At 56.5% G+C, this 16,518-nt stretch overlaps 1 protein-coding gene across 4 annotated transcripts in view; it reads right to left on the bottom strand.

The window, feature by feature from the left end:
• The window catches only part of SMARCA4 (SWI/SNF related, matrix associated, actin dependent regulator of chromatin, subfamily a, member 4), an 87,348-nt gene that overhangs the window by 21,393 nt on the left and 49,437 nt on the right, over positions 1-16,518 (bottom strand). For 2 of the 4 annotated variants that reach the window (XM_059159998.1, XM_059159999.1), the window contains exons 19-29: positions 15,209-15,451; positions 12,921-13,034; positions 12,167-12,274; positions 11,075-11,161; positions 10,202-10,248; positions 8,194-8,360; positions 5,416-5,579; positions 2,956-3,183; positions 2,605-2,703; positions 2,270-2,347; positions 1,383-1,601 (exon numbers count right to left, since the gene is read on the bottom strand). In XM_059159998.1, coding sequence (XP_059015981.1) covers positions 1,383-1,601; positions 2,270-2,347; positions 2,605-2,703; positions 2,956-3,183; positions 5,416-5,579; positions 8,194-8,360; positions 10,202-10,248; positions 11,075-11,161; positions 12,167-12,274; positions 12,921-13,034; positions 15,209-15,451 — 1,554 coding nt within the window. The remainder of the gene's footprint in view (positions 1-1,382; positions 1,602-2,269; positions 2,348-2,604; positions 2,704-2,955; positions 3,184-5,415; positions 5,580-8,193; positions 8,361-10,201; positions 10,249-11,074; positions 11,162-12,166; positions 12,275-12,920; positions 13,035-15,208; positions 15,452-16,518) is intronic. The other 2 variants (XM_059160000.1, XM_059160001.1) reach the window with 1 other exon arrangement.

Genomic DNA, 16,518 nt, shown 5'->3' with positions numbered 1-16,518 from the left:
GAACTTTGATCGTCTACCAAAAACAAAGACGTTAGCACCGTGTAGTCTAGTTGCACAACAAGCCACTACTTGGCCTTGACAAGGAGGGCCACTTGCTGCCACACGGATAAACCCTGAAAATATGCAGCTTACTGCTAGAAGCCAGTGGCCAAAGGGAGGACACATCCCTCTTTTCATATGAAATCTCCAGAACAAAAGTGAGGGGGGAAAAAGGGACAGGAAGAGAGCTGAAGAGGACAGGGCTTTTTTCTGAGGTGAAAAGAATATTCTAAAGCTATTTTGTGGGGATCACGGAACAACACTGAACATTCTAAAATCTACAGAACTGTACAACTTAGTTGAGTAAATTCAGTGGTATATGTATTAAAGCAAAATATGCTCAAAGGTATCGTGTCTCTTGGAGAAGGTATGTGCTAGGGTGAGTGCTGTGAAGTATATAAATCTGGTAATTCACAGACCTGGACCCCTGGGGCTAATAATACATTATATGTTAATAAAAATTTTTAAAAAATTACAGACACACACACACACAAAGGTATCGTGTCTCAAAGGATCAGAGCCACGGGAGCTCCACATGTCTGCGTTCAGGCCTACGCTCCATCGCCAGCGGTTCTCCTCTTGTCCCCGGAGCTCGGGGCCGATGGCTGAGGAGCTGGACAAGCCAGCGGCCCCACCCGCAGGTCACAGGCTCCCGGCACGTGTCAGTGGCCCCCACGTGAGCACCTGAGCCGGCGGGCTCACTAGTCTGGGTCATTCTGAGCTGCCAGGGCAGGGCCAGGGCGGCCAGACCTATGGACTGAGGAGGCAGCAGGGCCGCAGTCAGTCACGAGGAACCCCAGGGAGTGTGACCAGAGGCCTAGGCAGGCCCCGTGGTTTGTTCTGGGGTGCGCCCATCAGCCGGGCCCAGCTGAACGCCACCACCTGGCTTCTGGGGAGGGTTGCATGGGGAAGGGCCTGACGCGTCACCACAGTCCCAGGGGGCTCACCAGGCGCCCGTGGCCCTGACTCAGCCACCTATACCTGCTGCTGCCGCGGACCTGGCTCTGGGGTCGACGTGCCCCATGTGAGGCTGTCGGAACCCTGCTGGCACTCCCCCCTTGTCGGGGGCAGGTCACCCTCTGACCCGTCACTGTTTTCCACCACCAGGCACTGGGGAGAGCACAGCAAGCGGAGAGCGGCGAGATCTCCCACGAAGCTCTTGTAAAGCTCCCGCGCTGGTCAGGAGGACCGGAGGGAGCGGGTCCCCTGACAGAGGTCTCGCCGTGGTTAACGAAAACCAAGTAGGGCCAAAGGGAGCCCGCTTGGATTCCGCATGAGCCCCGGCGCAGCTCTCGAATCTCTGCTGTCCCGCCCCACCCCGGCCGGCCCTCTCCAGCATGTACCTTGAGCCACTGCTTCTCGGTCAGCGAGTCGCTGTAGTCGACCTCCTTGCGGTGGCGGGAGCCGCGGCCGAACATCTTCTCCTCCTCCTCCTCGCAGGTCAGCCGCTCCACCTCCGCGTCGTCCTTGATGATCCACGAGGGGAGCTCGTCCTCCTCCATCAGGCGCGGCTTCCGCTTGGGGTTTCGGGCCTCCTCGCGCCTGCGGTCCAGGTCCATGCGCTGGGGGACGCGGGGCAGGGGACAGAGGGAGAGGTGTGAGCTTGGGGAGAGCTGGGGGTACACAGGGGCACGTGGCAAGGGGAGGCTGTGAGTCCGCTCAACGGCATCTCGGAGGTTTCTGGCTCTGAGAGCAGACCCTCGCTAGGGGCTCGGCCTCGGGGGCAGAGAATTCCAGAAAAGATGGGAGGGTCGCAGAAAAGGGACCAAGGGCCTACACTCTGACTCCGTGCGGACTTACGCCTTTTACCCACAGCTAAGGAGCACCTCTGACTGACCACAGGCCGGGAACAGTACGACCTCCCTCTGAAAGGGAATCGTAAGGACAAAACAATCAGGAAGACAGGCAAGTCCTCCATGTGGCAAGCCTGAGGGTCACACAGAGGATGGGTGTGCATACATGTGTGCATGTGCATGTGCGTGTCCCACCATTGTGGCAATGCTCTTCGGGGACCATGGGAGGAGGACAGGTCAGTTAGGAGGCAGCACGGGGCCCCCCGAGAGAGGCCCCAGCTCCATGACCCACCAGAGACACCGCCATCTCTAAGAAGTTTCGCTCTGTCTGTACTGAGCTGTCTTATTCTACTTAATGTCAGTAGGGCGGGGTGTGCGACGCCCGCAAAGCGCCCCCAGAGGTGTGCGGGGCGCCCTCCTCCGCCCACGGTACCTACCATGAATAGGTCAAACTCCTCCTCGTGCCGGGCAATCATCTGGTTCACCGTCTCGTCGTCGGGCACTTCGTCTTCTTCCTAGAAGGGTTCGCACAGTTAGTCCGAGTGCGGAGAGGCCAGGGTGGGCGGCGGCCGGGCTCGGAGGCGAGCGGCGGCGGTCCGTGGGAGATGAGCTGGCGGTCCCAGTCCGGCTGCGGTGGATCGGGACCCACACGGCAGCGAGAGGCACACACGCACACGCACACGCACGCTCCGTGGGATCAGGGCCCTTGCTGGCCGTCTCAGCCGAGAAGCCGAGGATTGAATGGGCGTGGAGACTGAACTACCCCTCTCACCTTTAGAGGTGGCTCCTCCAAGTCGGGGTTGACGCCCGCTGGCGGAGGGGCAGTGTGGGCGAAGCTGGCACTGCCGCTGCCCGTGCTGCAGTGTCTGCTCTGTGGATAAATAGAGGACTTCAGTCTCCAGGGCTGTCAATCCGGCGTCTTTCACCAGCAGTTTAGAAAAAAAAAACCACTTCAAAGAAAAAGCAAGTACTCATCCTCTTTCCTTTCAGCCCACACTCCCTTTACTCCAAAGGGATGCAAAAAAAATAAGAGTGCAAAAAAGGTAAAAAAACAAAAATGAAAAGCCGCTCATGCGTCCACCACTCACGCCGGGGAGGGGGTCGGGGCCGGCGCTGCCCTCACCTCGTCCTGCTCCTCGTGCTCGAGGATGGCCTGCAGGAAGGCACGCCTCTCATGGCTGGAGGACTTCTGGTCGAACATGCCAGCCTGGATCACCTTCTGGTCAACATTGAGCTTGTACTTGGCCGCGGCCAGAATCTTCTCCTCTACGCTGTTGACCGTGCACAGACGGAGCACCCGCACCTCGTTCTGCTGCCCGATGCGGTGGGCGCGGTCCTGGGCTTGCAGGTCCTAGAAGAAGAGAGGCAGGTCAGTCCCAATCCAGCTCTGCGGAGGTCTAAGAGACAGCCAACACCTCGCGGTGCTGTCTAGAAAGGCCTTCTTTTTCTTGTGTGCCTGCTTTCTCCTGCTAGGCCCTTCTGCTGCCCCGACCAGCAGCTTCTCGAGCGGGGAGCCCAGGAACACATCCTGCAGCCTGTGCCAGATTGATGATCCCCGAGGACTGTCCCTTCCCATCTTACAGGATTCTCTAGGTACTCCAGGGCATGGTATAATTTGGAGGGCAAGTCCTGGGCCATTATGTTCCCAAGGAGCTTGTGTCACAGCTACATGGGACCTCTCACCCACTCCAGGAGGCCCCACGCTTGGGAAGGCCATATCATGGTTAAGGGAATCGTTCATGGGATGGTTAAGAAGCTGGGCAGCTTTTTGGAAATGCCTGGTTTGGTTGTAGGCCCTCCTCCTTCCCTGCTTTGCGGCCCAAGCTGAGGTCCAACCTCTATGAGACTCAGGACCCACTCTGTTTACACAGACCCTTCTGGTGATTGCGAGGGACGAAGAACTAAACGGCATTGGACACTCAGCCCAGAGTGTGCAGCACAACAAGCTCCGATCACATGGTAGCCGTGGCTGCCGACACCGGCTGCATCATCACTGCAGCTCCGAACCAGGAGGGCTCGCATGAAACCCCACATCTGGACCAGGAGCAGTGGGGGCCTACAGTCAAGATTCACACCCAGGGGTCAGGTGGGGGGCCAGGAATGCCTTGTGTCTACAGCTGAACTCCGAGTTCGGCCGGCACGCTTCCTGGCGGTGCTTCCAAGCACGGGCTATCGGGCCCCAGGGAACCCCTGTCCACTGTCTGCCTGCTACTGGGGGTAGCACACCACAATCACATCTCAGGAAACTGGCTGGTCACAGAGGTCTTGGTGAGAACTACACCCCAGGCTGATGACAGAAAGGGACACTAGTAACCAGCCTGAGTCTCCACCCAACGGATGGGCTACAGTTCACACCGTGTACTAGTGCCTCCAGGCTGCAGGGAAAGACGGGCTTATACTCTGTAGTGGGAGGGAAACCTGGGGCAGCCTCCTGGAAGCCACTCAGGCAGAGGTGACCTGAATGAGCAGAGGACATGCCCATGGGCCAAGCAACCCCCACCTCTCGGGGCTGCCTGGTCAGTGAGTCCTGTCCCAACACTCCAAAAGGGGGACAAGGGGCTCCCTAAGTGGTCACGCTGAGCAACAAAACCCAGACGCCTGCCAAGTGCAGTCAGAGTCAAGCCTTAAGGCCACCATATGTCCGGACACCTGGCAGCTGAGGACATGCCTGTGTGGAGTTGCAGTGCGCTTGCCCGGAGAGGAGAAACAAAGCAGCTGCTCTAGGGAAGAACACGTGCTAGAACCCGCCATGTTTCTGTCAAAACCAAAACACACGTGTGTGCATATAGGTACACGATAGCACGTGGTCAGAAAGAGCGGGATTGGTGGGAGGGGGAAAATGGGACTCTTTAGTTTGTTATTTTGAGTTACTGATATTTGCATTAAAAAAGTCTACTACTTTTACAATAAGACATCAGGAAAAGTTAAAACCTCCCTTAAAAATTGCCGTACCGGGGCACCTGGGTGGCTCAGTGGGTTAAAGCCTCTGCCTTTCACTCAGGTCATGATCCTGGGGTCCTGGGATTGAGCCCTGCAGCGGGCTCTCTGCTCAGTGGGGAGCCTGTCCCCGCCCCCCGCCTGCTTCTATGCCTACTTGTGATCTCTGTCAAATAAATAAATAAAATTAAAAAAAAAAAAAAATTGCTGTACCTACCAAATACCAGTTCTCTGAAGCTACTGGCATGGAGCCCCGGAGAGGGCACACAGATACAAAACCAGGGCAGCAGCGTACACACACACCCCAGTTGTTTCTAAAAGCACAAGTGTGTGAGAACTCACACAGGATGCAACCTGGAAGGCTTGGATCCCGAAAACTGAAAATCACTGACGGCTGGTAAGATAAGGGCATTTTCCACTTTACATATTTAAATAAAATGAGGATTTTTAAAAAAACAGGAACGGAGTATGTATTTTTCATAATCAAAGCAAAAAGAGATGTTTTAAAAAATAAAGAAAAATGAATACTTTTAGGGCTTTTCTACAAAGGTCTCAGGCGCCGTGGGTGCCACCAGGTACCCAGGATGGAAGAGGGTCTCCAGGGAGCCTCGAGTCCCTGCCCCACTTGGGGCCAGTCCAGCCTCACCTGGTGGGGGTTCCAGTCGCTGTCGAAGATGATCACAGTGTCGGCCGACTGGAGGTTGAGCCCGAGCCCCCCGGCGCGGGTGCTGAGCAGGAAGATGAAGTACTCGGAGCCCGGCTCATTGAAGGTTTTCAGCAGCATGCCCCGGTCCTCCGCTTTTGTCGTTCCTAAGGGACGCAGGGACAAGGCTGTGAGTGGGGGCACCACGCAGGGTGGGGTGGGGAGCGATGGCGAGGAGGCACAGAGGAACAGCGGCTCCATAGAGTGGGGACAGCACGTGCACACATCCCGCAGAGGCCTCCGGGGCCAACTCCATGATTGCTCCACACGCGTGCCCGAGCGGTGACACGAGAGCTGTTCAGGTTTAAGATGCAAACAAGTGGACGCCACTCCTCCCACCCCAGGAGGTGGAAAGGAGCCCCTACAGGCCACCGCATCACCTTGGAGTCAAATGGGCCCGATGTGGGCATGACACAGGATGGGAGCCGGGGCACAGGGCCTGGAATGAGGGACTGGCTGGGAGGCTGGCACGTGCCTCCATCCCACGGCAGGGGGTTTCTCTATCCCCAGAGGCTTCTGCAGGCGAGCACACAGGTGCCTCACCACACGGACTCTGCCCTGCGAGCAGCAGTGGTTTCCCCTCTTCATGGAGCCACGGGGACTCTCACGTGACCAGTCAGGACATGATCCACAGCCCCGTGAGCACCAGAGGAGCACACAAAACCCGTGGATGGCTGCCAGCTCAGACCAAAGGTGCCTTTGGCAAAATCAGGAGTCATTTTTGGTGATGAAATGAAGATTAAATGCTTCCAGCCACCTGCCCAGCCATCACGCTGCACAGCACAGAGGCCCGATGCCCACAGGACCTGGCTGGGGCAGGGAAGGGGCAGGCCCATGGCAAAGGGCCCGCTGCCCCCAGGCCCAGCCCACACCTTCAATCTCACCGCTTTGACACTGGTAGGTTCCATCTCACAACATGCTGCTAAGCCCCTACCCTGTCTATTCTTTGCCAGAGCTGGTCTGTGCCCACGTGTGTACTGTGTAGCTGTGGCTAAGTAGACAAAAGGCTTCTCACCATGGAGAACAAGGAAAGAGAAGGGGCAAATGAACCCCTGCTGCGGGGGAACACAGTCTCCACCTACAGCCTCTCCTGAGGGCTGGCATGGTGACAGACAAGACCCAGTGTGCACGCGGCCCGGCCCCTGAAGAATGGGCGAGGCGGCTGGAGAGGTCCGGCCACCCTGCTAGCAGGGGGGCAGTTTTCAGTCTCCAAGCCTTGGGAAGGAGGCCCCAGGAGGAGGCAGGAACATAGCAAGACACACACGTCGTTTGTGCTTATAAAGGTTGCCCCAGATGGAACTCCAAGTCCAGGAGGACAGATGGCAAGATAGACACAAAGGGCCGGCTGCGGGTGAGGGTAGGGAGGCCAGAGACTGACGGGCGATCAGCCCAGCAACCACAGGTCTGTAGTTTGTGAAACCACAGTTCCACCAGATGCACAGCAAGACAAATGAGGGCGCAGAGGTCTGGGCCATCCTGCCAGGGAAATGCACTTGGCGATGAGCTTCAATAAGAGCTCAGAGATGGGGCGCCTGGGTGGCTCAGTGGCTTAAAGCCTCTGCCTTCGGCTCCGGTCATGATCTCAGGGTCCTGGGATCGAGCCCGGCATCAGGCTCTCTGCTCAGCAGGGAGCCTATTTCCCCCACTCTCTAACTGCCTCTCTGCCTACTTGTGATCTCTGTTAAATAAATAAATAAAATCTTAAAAAAAAAGCTCAGAGGAGCTGTAAGAAAGGAGCCACCAAGTGAACTGTGTTCGAGCCAGAAGCTCCCAAGCTCGCTCCTGGGGTATCCGGGCACTCTTGCAGTTGGACAGAGCATGAACTTCCTCCAGGGCCTCCCTGGTCAGTCGACATGTGTCAGAGCATGTGTCCCACATGCTGTCAACCATCTCACTCAGCAACCTTCTCCCTGGGGCTCCCGCATGCTGGGATAAAGCCAGAGACACACAACTTCCCAGGAGAGCATGGGAGTCGCAGCTAAGCACTGTTCCCAGGAGAGCCTGCTGTCATCCTGTGTCACCAGCTCCCCTCTCCCCCGCCCCACTACCCTCCGTGCACACGATTCGGCCATGGACAAACCCGATTACAGCTCCAGCCCTGGCCAGTGACAGCTCTACAACCACCTAGCAGTGGAAAGAAAGGCACATGGCTCCCATCAACCTAGAGAGAGCCAGCCCCTGGACTTCTGGGGGAGAAGGTGGGCTGTAGTTGGGAACACAGAAAAAGTATAAAGGGAGCCTGGACAGCTTGCCTGAGTATTAAGCCAAGATGGAGGACAGCGGAGCCAAGAAAAGCCACAGCACTGTCCTCGAGACTCCTGGGTCCAGCTGTACCTGAAGCAAGAATAACCCGGGGACTCACTATACTTGTCCCTGATGTCCACAGGATGTGGACTTCTGCCAGTTCCCACTAAAAGAGGACAACCACTGGACCCAGAGCTGTAGTACAAACACTGTCAGCCTCATGTTTAGGAGACGGGGGTGTCGGATCCAGGCTGGAAGCTCTTCTAGGCCACAGGCTTGGATCCAGCCACGACGCTTGCAGAGCCCTCCCTCCTAGTCCTGTAAGCCTGTGTCACTGAATGTGCTAGGTTCACTCTGGATGCTCGACCCAGTTTCCGGGCCTTGCACGGCCTTGCAAAGGAGGCGACACCGGCCAGTAGCTTTGGCAACCGTGCATAAACCTGTCCCTCCACAAACATCTCTCCTGCTCATACTCACCATCAAGCCTGAGGTATTTAAAGCCGCGATACGCAAAATAATCTTCCATGATCGTCATGAGGGAGGTCATCTGACAGAACAGCAGCACTTTGTGGCTAGTGGCACGGAGTTTGGGAAGGATCCTATCGAGCAGCTCAAACTTCCCCGAGGCTCGGTACAGGTCCAGCCTGGTGAGCAGGGGGCAGAGGAAGAACACGTTAGTGACGGCCCTTGGCAGACAGGCAGAGGCGGAAGCGCACCTCCCCTCTCCAGGCTCTCAACATGGAGGTCAACGGCGCGGTTCTCCCAGGCTGACCCTCTGACCTCCATGAAATTCCAGCAAAGCCATTTCAACCCAAATCAAATACGCTCAAGGCCATACTCGGTCAAGGGTGAGCACATGATTATTATCCAACTCAGATACTTCTAAGAATGAGAAGAGATGCTATCGGGAAGCATGCTGGGACAACAGGAAGTGGGGCCTCCTCCCTAGCCCACGGGAGGAACTCCAGGAGCAGAGGCTCACGCTGTAGAGCCCACACCGCACCCCACACAGTTTTAAGGGCCACTGCAGCTTCTCTCATTCCCTCTGGTCAACAAGCCCCAGCTGACAGCCTAGCAGACGGGCTGAGGGGGTACCGTGTGACATAGCGGCCGATATGCTGGGGGCCAGGACTTGAACTCAGATCCAGAAGCCCCCATTATGCAACTTGGAATGAAAAATATAGAGCAGGGGCGCCTGTGTGGCTCAGTGGGTTAAGACTCTGCCTTCGACTCAGGTCATGATCTCAGGGTCCTGGGATCGAGTCCCATATCTGGCTATGTGCTCAGCAGGGAGCCTGCTTCCCCCTTTCTCTCTCTCTGCCTGCCTCTCTGCCCACTTGTGATCTCTCTCTGTTAAATAAATAAAATCTTTAAAAAAAAAAAAATACAGAGCAAAAGAACTTTTTTGATCTTTTATTTGGTGCCCCTGTTCTTCAAAACCATTTACTAGCTCAGAGAACTGCTGCTGGCCTCAGCTCTAGAGCAAGACTGCAGTGATGAAACTTCGACAGGGTACCCTCGTCCAACACCAGAGCCGAGTGAAGCCTAGGTTGCATCATCAATGCTAAGTGGCTCAGTTAGTTAAGTGCCTGCGTTTGGTTAAGTCATGATCCCAGAACCCTTCTCTCTCTGCCCCTCCCCCTGCTTGTGCACGCTCACCCACACACACACTCTCTCTCTAACAAATAAAATCTAAAAAAAAAAAAAAAAAAAAAAAATGCTGGGAAAAAAACCCCCAATAACAAGGTGGATCAAATAGCATCTCTCTTAGCAGACAGAGTTGAGGCCCAGAGCGGTTAAAAAGGCTGTCACAGGGCAACTGGGTGGCTCAGTGGATTAAGCCTCTGCCTTTGGCTCAGGTCATGATCTCAGGGTGCTGGGATGGAGCTCCACATTGGGCTCTCTGCTCAGCAGGGAGCCTGCTTCCCGTCTCTCGCCCCCGCCTGCCTTTCTTCTACTTGTGATCTCTACCTGTCAAATACATATATAAAATCGTTAAAGAAAATAAAAAATAAAATAATACAGCTGTCACGAATCATAGAGCCCAGATGTGGCTCCGTGGGGCCTGGCAGCCAGCTCTGGCTCTCAAGATTAATGGAGGATTTCTATATTAGTCCTTTCTTCGGGTATATCTCTATTTCCTAAATTTTCTGACATGACTTTAGCCTCTCTGAAATTGGACAAATGTCATGAGAGCAATAAAGCCACTCAAGAAGTGAAAAAGAGGGGTGCCTGGGTGGCTCAGTGGGTTAAGCCTCTGCCTTCGGCTCAGGTCATGATCTCAGGGTCCTGGGATCAAGCCCCGCATCGGGCTCTCTGCACAACAGGGAGCCTGCTTCCCCTGCTCTCTCTACCTGCCTCTATTTGTGATCTCTGTCAAGTAAATAAATAAAATCTTAAAAAAAAAAAGAAAGAAAGAAAAAAAAAGTGAAAAAGACCTTCACGTAGACAGCGTGCCCACCCCCTTCATGGGGAAGCTTCTCACCCTTGCACAATGCCACCGGTAAACCCCAAGTGCTCGGAGAAGGACTCCTGCAACAGAATAAGAGATTGGTCAGCACAGGAAGAGGCCACCTAGTCCCACACCTCTGAGCCCCCACGCTGGTGCTCAGTGACCCACAGGGGCTCTGATGTGGCTCGGAGGCCCCACACAGGTGCTGCACAGGGCTTTTCTATCCCGCCCACCTCCCTTCTCTGGGGCTTCACCCGCCAAGAAAAGTCAATCATGACAGGACACCGGTAACCACCCAAATGAGTACACGGGGGCAGTGTGGGCCTGAGACCATCCTGGCGGTGGCGGGATGAAAGCCCAGGGACGTCAGGGGATTTGCAGAGATCCCGAGACTTCACACCAGAAAGTCAAGACATACTTGTGCAGTTCAGAAGCAAGCATCCAGACTCTCAAAGGGTATCGTGGCCCAAAAAAGTTCTGACCCAGAAACTTCCTGACACGGAAGAATGCTCTCGAGCTTCAAACCAGGAAGAGACCCCCATGGCCCTGAGCAGGAAGAGCCAGCGCGCCATGCAGCAGAGACAGTGGGACCTTATCAGGTGGGGACAAAAAGCCCCAAAGAAGGATCTCTGAGTGTTGACCGCGGCTCTCCAAGGGCAGACTTTCTGGAGCTTTCATTTCTACTGTGTATTTCCCCACTAAGTTCAGGTTCTTTACAAGGAGCACTTACAAACAAAATCAACAGTGAAACACTAACTACATATTACCTATTTAAAGTATTAAAAAAGCATTTTTTAAAAAGCCCTCAGGGAGAAAGCCACTAGCTTTGCACAGCCCATCCGTCAGGGACAGACGTCTGCGGGAGATGGGAGGGCCTGCGGCCCCGGCCCCGGCCCCGGGCCTCACCTCGATGTGCTGGAACATGTACGGGTGGTTGCAGATCTTCCGCAGCTGCATGATGGTGTTCATCAGGGTCTTGGTGCCGCCCTTGCCCTGCGGAGGCAGAAGAGAGGCTCCGCACTGGGTCCCGTCCCCGGGCCAGGGCTGGGGTGCGGGGGGAGGGGGGGATGCAGAATGGAGCCGCTCCAGGGCAGGTAACTGGGAGCAAGGGGCTGGCCGCTGTGGCGGCACAGAGAGCTCAAGGCCAGATCTGCGGGGAGCAGAGACCGTCTGGCACACGGGAGCGGGTGGCAGGACCGAAGGGAAAGACCAGCATCTGCCTTGGTGGCGGGCATTGTGGGGAGTCCCTGGGGGGGCCGCAGCCAGATGGGCCACAACGACTTAAGATTTCTGGCTACAGAGAGAAGGAAGGGTGCGGGGACGGGTGCTGGCTGCAGGCTGAGAAGTAACCCAGGAAACATGCTGCTGCACCCTCAGGTGAGAAAGGGCCTGAAGAACACAGGGAGAGGAAGACATGGGGAGGCGGGGCCAAGCCTGAAGCATGGGACGCAGAATCAAGGGACCCGGGAGGCTATCTCTGTCTCGATGAGGTGAGCTGGGGAGGGAGGGGTCTGCGACCTCAGAGCGGTCCCAGGAGATGGCAGCCCGCCCAGTCCTCACCGCACATCACCTCAAGCTCACTAAGTAACAAGGTGAAGGGGCTTAGGGGCATGGCTGTTGAGCCAGGATGGTGAGGCTCCAGAGAACATTCTAACTCTGCCGGGTTCATGCTGGTCTCCGCCCTACGGACGGATGCACCTGCAGGAGGCCAGCATTTCATAAGCAGAGAACACCGGGGAGTGACAGACTGGGAGGGTCTTGGGGGACTCCCTGGAGATAAGCCACCAGCCCCTGACCCGTCAGCCTTACTGAACGAGGCTGTTCCCCCCCCAGCTGTGACTGAATTACAGCTGAGGCCCTTGTGATCACCACCAGATCAGGCCCTAAGCTCCACAGTCAACTCCAAGGAGGCGGAAGGCCCTGCAGGTGACAGAGTGCTCGAGCCCCAGCCCCAGCCTTGGACATTTGGATGGGGAAAGGGAGGGGCCCACGGCTAACCTTCTTGTCCTTCTCGGAGCCGTCGGTGAGCAGCACCCCCTTGGCCTGCATGTGCCGGTAGAGCACACGCTGGAGCGCAGACATGTCACACTTGATGACGTATTCCACCTAAAGGGGCCACGTGTCACCAGTGAGACCAGAGACTCTCTGAGCTGAATGCCCAGCCCGTGCCCATGTCTGGTCTCTGAGCCTCTCAGAAGGACCCGGGACCCCAGGATAGGACTTGGAGGCACCAGGGAGGACGGTAAGGAGCCCCTCCGCAGCGGGACAAGGGGAAGCAGGCTACGGGAGGTGCACTGGGACAGAGAAGCCTGGAGGGGATGTCCTGGCCCCAAAGGGGCAACCTGGCTACCTTCCCAAAACTCCTCTCCCGCCTGCTGGGAACCAAGGGCAAGTACTGCCTGCCCGAGTCGGGGGAGAGGAGAGGGTGCCTGGTGGGACAGCCAGGGGACTAGGACCCAGAGCGAGCAGCCAGAGCCATCCTGGGTGTGAGCGGGCCCACGAGCAGCCCACAGCTGCTAAGCACTGAGGGTGCAGTGGGATGGGACCCCCCCGATCTCAGACACACCTGTCTCCATGTTACAGAGCCAGGGCGAGAGTGGCCATCCTCATGTCACACGGACACCACCAAGTGAAGCAAGACCAGGGCCACGAGAGAACACACCCAGGACCGCTGCAGCGCCGCCGGACAGGGCCCACCCCGGGAAAGCCCCGGGCACGACACCGCAACTGTCCGCTCAGAACTGTCCATTACCTTCTCGGGCAACTGGGCTTCGACTTCCTTCTTCAGCCGCCGGAGCAGGAAAGGCCGCAGCACTTTGTGGAGACGACGGATGATGAGAATCGTCTCCTCCTCGTTCAGGTCCACCTGGCACCCCCACGAGACAAGCAAACCAAGGTTACCTCCAAAGGAAGGAGCCGGGGACGCAAAGGAGGGTCATCTGGAGTCGTCCTGCCTCAGCGCCTCCGTTTCAGACTGCCTTACGCTTTACGGGCCCTGGTGGAGCGCCCTCTTCCTGTGGACAACTGCAGGGACCTGGAACCTTCCACAGAATTCTTAGGAGATAGAAACCAAGGCTCCAGGGAACCAGGTCCCACAGGCCTCATGAAAAGAAACACACATGGGACGCCTGGGTGGCTCAGTTGGTTGGACGACTGCCTTCGGCTCGGGTCATGATCCTGGAGTCTCGGGATCGAGTCCCGCATCGGACTCCCGGCTCCATGGGGAGTCTGCTTCTCTCTCTGACCTTCTCCTCATTCATGCTCTCTCTCACTGTCTCTCTCTCAAGTAAATAAATAAAATCTTTAAAAAAAAAAAAAAAAAAAGAAAAGAAACACACAGGATACTTGGTTGTTTCCCCAAGAGTGATATAATCTCATGTGTCTGGAAACCTACCAACATATCCAATCGGAAGGTGGAGAACTCCACGTTCACAGAACCACTGGGTTGGGGCGCTTGGGGGGCTCAGTGGGTTAAGCCTTTGCCTTCGGCTCAGGTCATCATCCCAGGGTCCTGGGATCAAGCCCCGCATCAGGCTCCTTGCTTCCCCCTCTCCCTCTGCCTACCGCTCTGCCTATTTGTGCTATCTCTGTCAAATGAATAAATAAAATCTTAAAAAAAGAACCACCGTGTGAAACGGGTGGTTGTCGTGGAGGTGGTCGCTGGAGCCCCAAATCCTCTCCTTTCAGCCTGGCAGGACAGAGCGCAAGAAATGCTGCTCTCCCAAGGCATCGAATACTCTGCCACGAAGTTCAACTTTTAAAAGTTAAAGAAAAGTCAAACAGGGACGCCTGGGTGGCTCAGTTGGTTGGACGACTGCCTTCGGCTCAGGTCATGGTCCCGGAGTCCCGGGATCGAGTCCCGCATCGGTCTCCCAGCTCCATGGGGAGTCTGCTTCTCTCTCTGACCTTCTCCTCGCTCATGTTCTCTCCCACTGTCTCTCTCTCAAATAAATAAATAAAAATCTTTAAAGAAAAGTCAAACAGACCACACTTAAACTTATCTTCCCTGGGTCCCCTGATCATCTCTCAGTAGAACTTTTGAACTTTTCCTAAACTTCAAAGTAAACAAAATAAGAACATTAGCTCCGTCGAGGCTCCTTGAAGTCGGAACACTGGGAGCGCCTCTTTGGAGACTCTTGGAAAAGCCAAGCTTTCTCCTTCGGGAGGGCTCCTGTCTCCACAGGGGCTAAGGACTGGGTACCTCTTGGATGACGGTAAGGTGGCCCCAGCTGGCCTGGACCTGCCTGCAGGGGACCTGACAGTCAGGAACCAGCTGCCTGGGCCAGGGAGCGGCAGCCCCAGGGAGCCCAGCCACCGTGGGCAGTGGCGCTCCTCGGCTACCCTCAACCTCGGCAAGTGCCCCCAGTTCCTCAGCCACAGGCTCCAGCCCCTCAGCCTCCTTCCACAGAAAACACGAGCTGCCCACAAATCCCCCTCAAACCCCAGCAGCACAGGAGGCTCACAACGGGAGCCGGCTTGGGGCCCTGCTCAAGTGGACAAAGACCAGGGCCCCGACGGCACATGCACCGTAGTCCAGCTTTTAGGCTGACGATGCCACCCACGGCCAGACAGACATTGAGAGACACTGGTCACAGCGCTTTTTAAAAACAAAATCTACGGAAGCTGACCATGTTGCTCCCCTGATGGAAACTTTCTGAGCTTCCTGCTGCCGTTAGCGTGAAATGTGAACTCTCTAGAGGGACCCACAGGACCCTAGGGGCCCCCAGCTGTGCCCTGCCAGCCCCACAGCTACCTCAGAGCCAGATTCCCGGCTGTGCCCTCCCTGGGCCTGAGGCACCGGGTCAGGGAAGCCCTGAAAGACTCCCCAGAGTCCACTCTCTTGATCTGTGCCCATCAGTCTCAGGGCAAAGGCGGCCTTGCTCCACGAACACATGGCCTTTGGCCCCAGGCCCTCAGCGGACACCCGCGAGCAGCTGCTGAGCCTAGCCCCGTGCCCGTGGGAAGTTCCTCTCTGCACGGCCCCAGCCACGGCGCCCCATCCCCGCACGACTGCCCGCATGCAGCCTGCCACACACACACCTTTTCTCCAGTCATGGCGAAGGGCGCGTTGAACCACTGCTCGAAGGTGCTGCAGCTCTTGAAGATGGTGGGCAGCAGGAAGTTGAGGAGCGCCCAGAGTTCGGGGAGCTTGTTCTGCAGCGGTGTGCCCGTCAGCAGCAGGCGGCGAGGGGCCACGTAGTGCGTGTTGAGGACCTGCGTCAGCTTGCAGTGATGATTTTTCATTCGGTGGCCTTCATCAACGATCATGTACTTCCAACGGATCTGCGGGGCCAAGAGCAAGTGGTCAGAGGGGCAGGGCGGCCTCCACCGTGGCTGGAACTTCCCCCCGCACCAGGCAAGTCTCCAGATAGAATCGCATATTCAGGTGAAGAACCAGAGCCTGACAAGGTCCCCTGACAAAAGGGACTGGCTCACCAGTTGACAGCTATATGACACTGCCTCTATGAAGCGTGGGGTGCAGACAGACACACGGGAGACAGGCCCTTGACCTGCTATCAGGTGAACACTGCAAGCTGCAGAACCGCACTCTGCTTTCCCCCCAAATTCCCTGTGTTTGTACATAGCACAGAAAAATCCTCCAAGTAACCCCCCGCCCCACTGATTAGACAGGGCCCTGGGTGTTTGGAGGGGGGATCTACAGGGAATATGGCTCAGAGCGGGTACATTTTCCAAGCATCAGGCTGTGCCTCCAAAGAGGAGCGGCACAGGTAAATTCGGGCTGTGAGCCCCAAGGGCGGGGGCCGTGCCCAGAGCCTGCTGGTGGCTATAGGACCGACAGACACGGGGCTCAAGGTCGAGCCTCAGAGGGAGGGTGAGTATGCAGGTGGGAACCCCAGGCCTGAAGCATAGTTTAGGTCTGTAGAACCCCACGATGAGCCTCCGAACTGCTCTGGGCCTCAGTTTCCACCATCTGTGGGCATAGTGAGGCCTGAGTGAGGCAGTGCGTGTGTCAGACGCCCAGGGTGAAAAGGGCTGAGCTGACCAAGGCAAGAACAAGACAACCATCTCCCACAAGGAATCGCCGTCTCTTGGCCTTGACATTCACTAATGACGTTGTCAGATAAGGATTTTCAGAGCCTCGTTCTTGGGCTCGGGATGGGCCAGGCCTTGCCCCAAGTCAGAGGGGTGTAGCCACACCACAAGCCCAAGGGGAAGGGCCTGCTCAGTAGACCCCAGCAACCTGGGCCTCTATCTGTAAGCTTAGAGATCGAGATGAAGCACCCCAAACCATCACAGTGACCAAGCCCCAGAGATGACTTGTGAACACTTCCAGCCCTGGGTCAGAAAACGATCCCTTGACCTGCTCTCTACCCGATGGTTAGCGGTCA

Source organism: Mustela lutreola, chromosome 2, assembly GCF_030435805.1.
Source record: "Mustela lutreola isolate mMusLut2 chromosome 2, mMusLut2.pri, whole genome shotgun sequence".
NCBI lineage: Eukaryota > Metazoa > Chordata > Mammalia > Carnivora > Mustelidae > Mustela > Mustela lutreola.
This window is presented reverse-complemented; position numbering and strand designations above follow the sequence as displayed.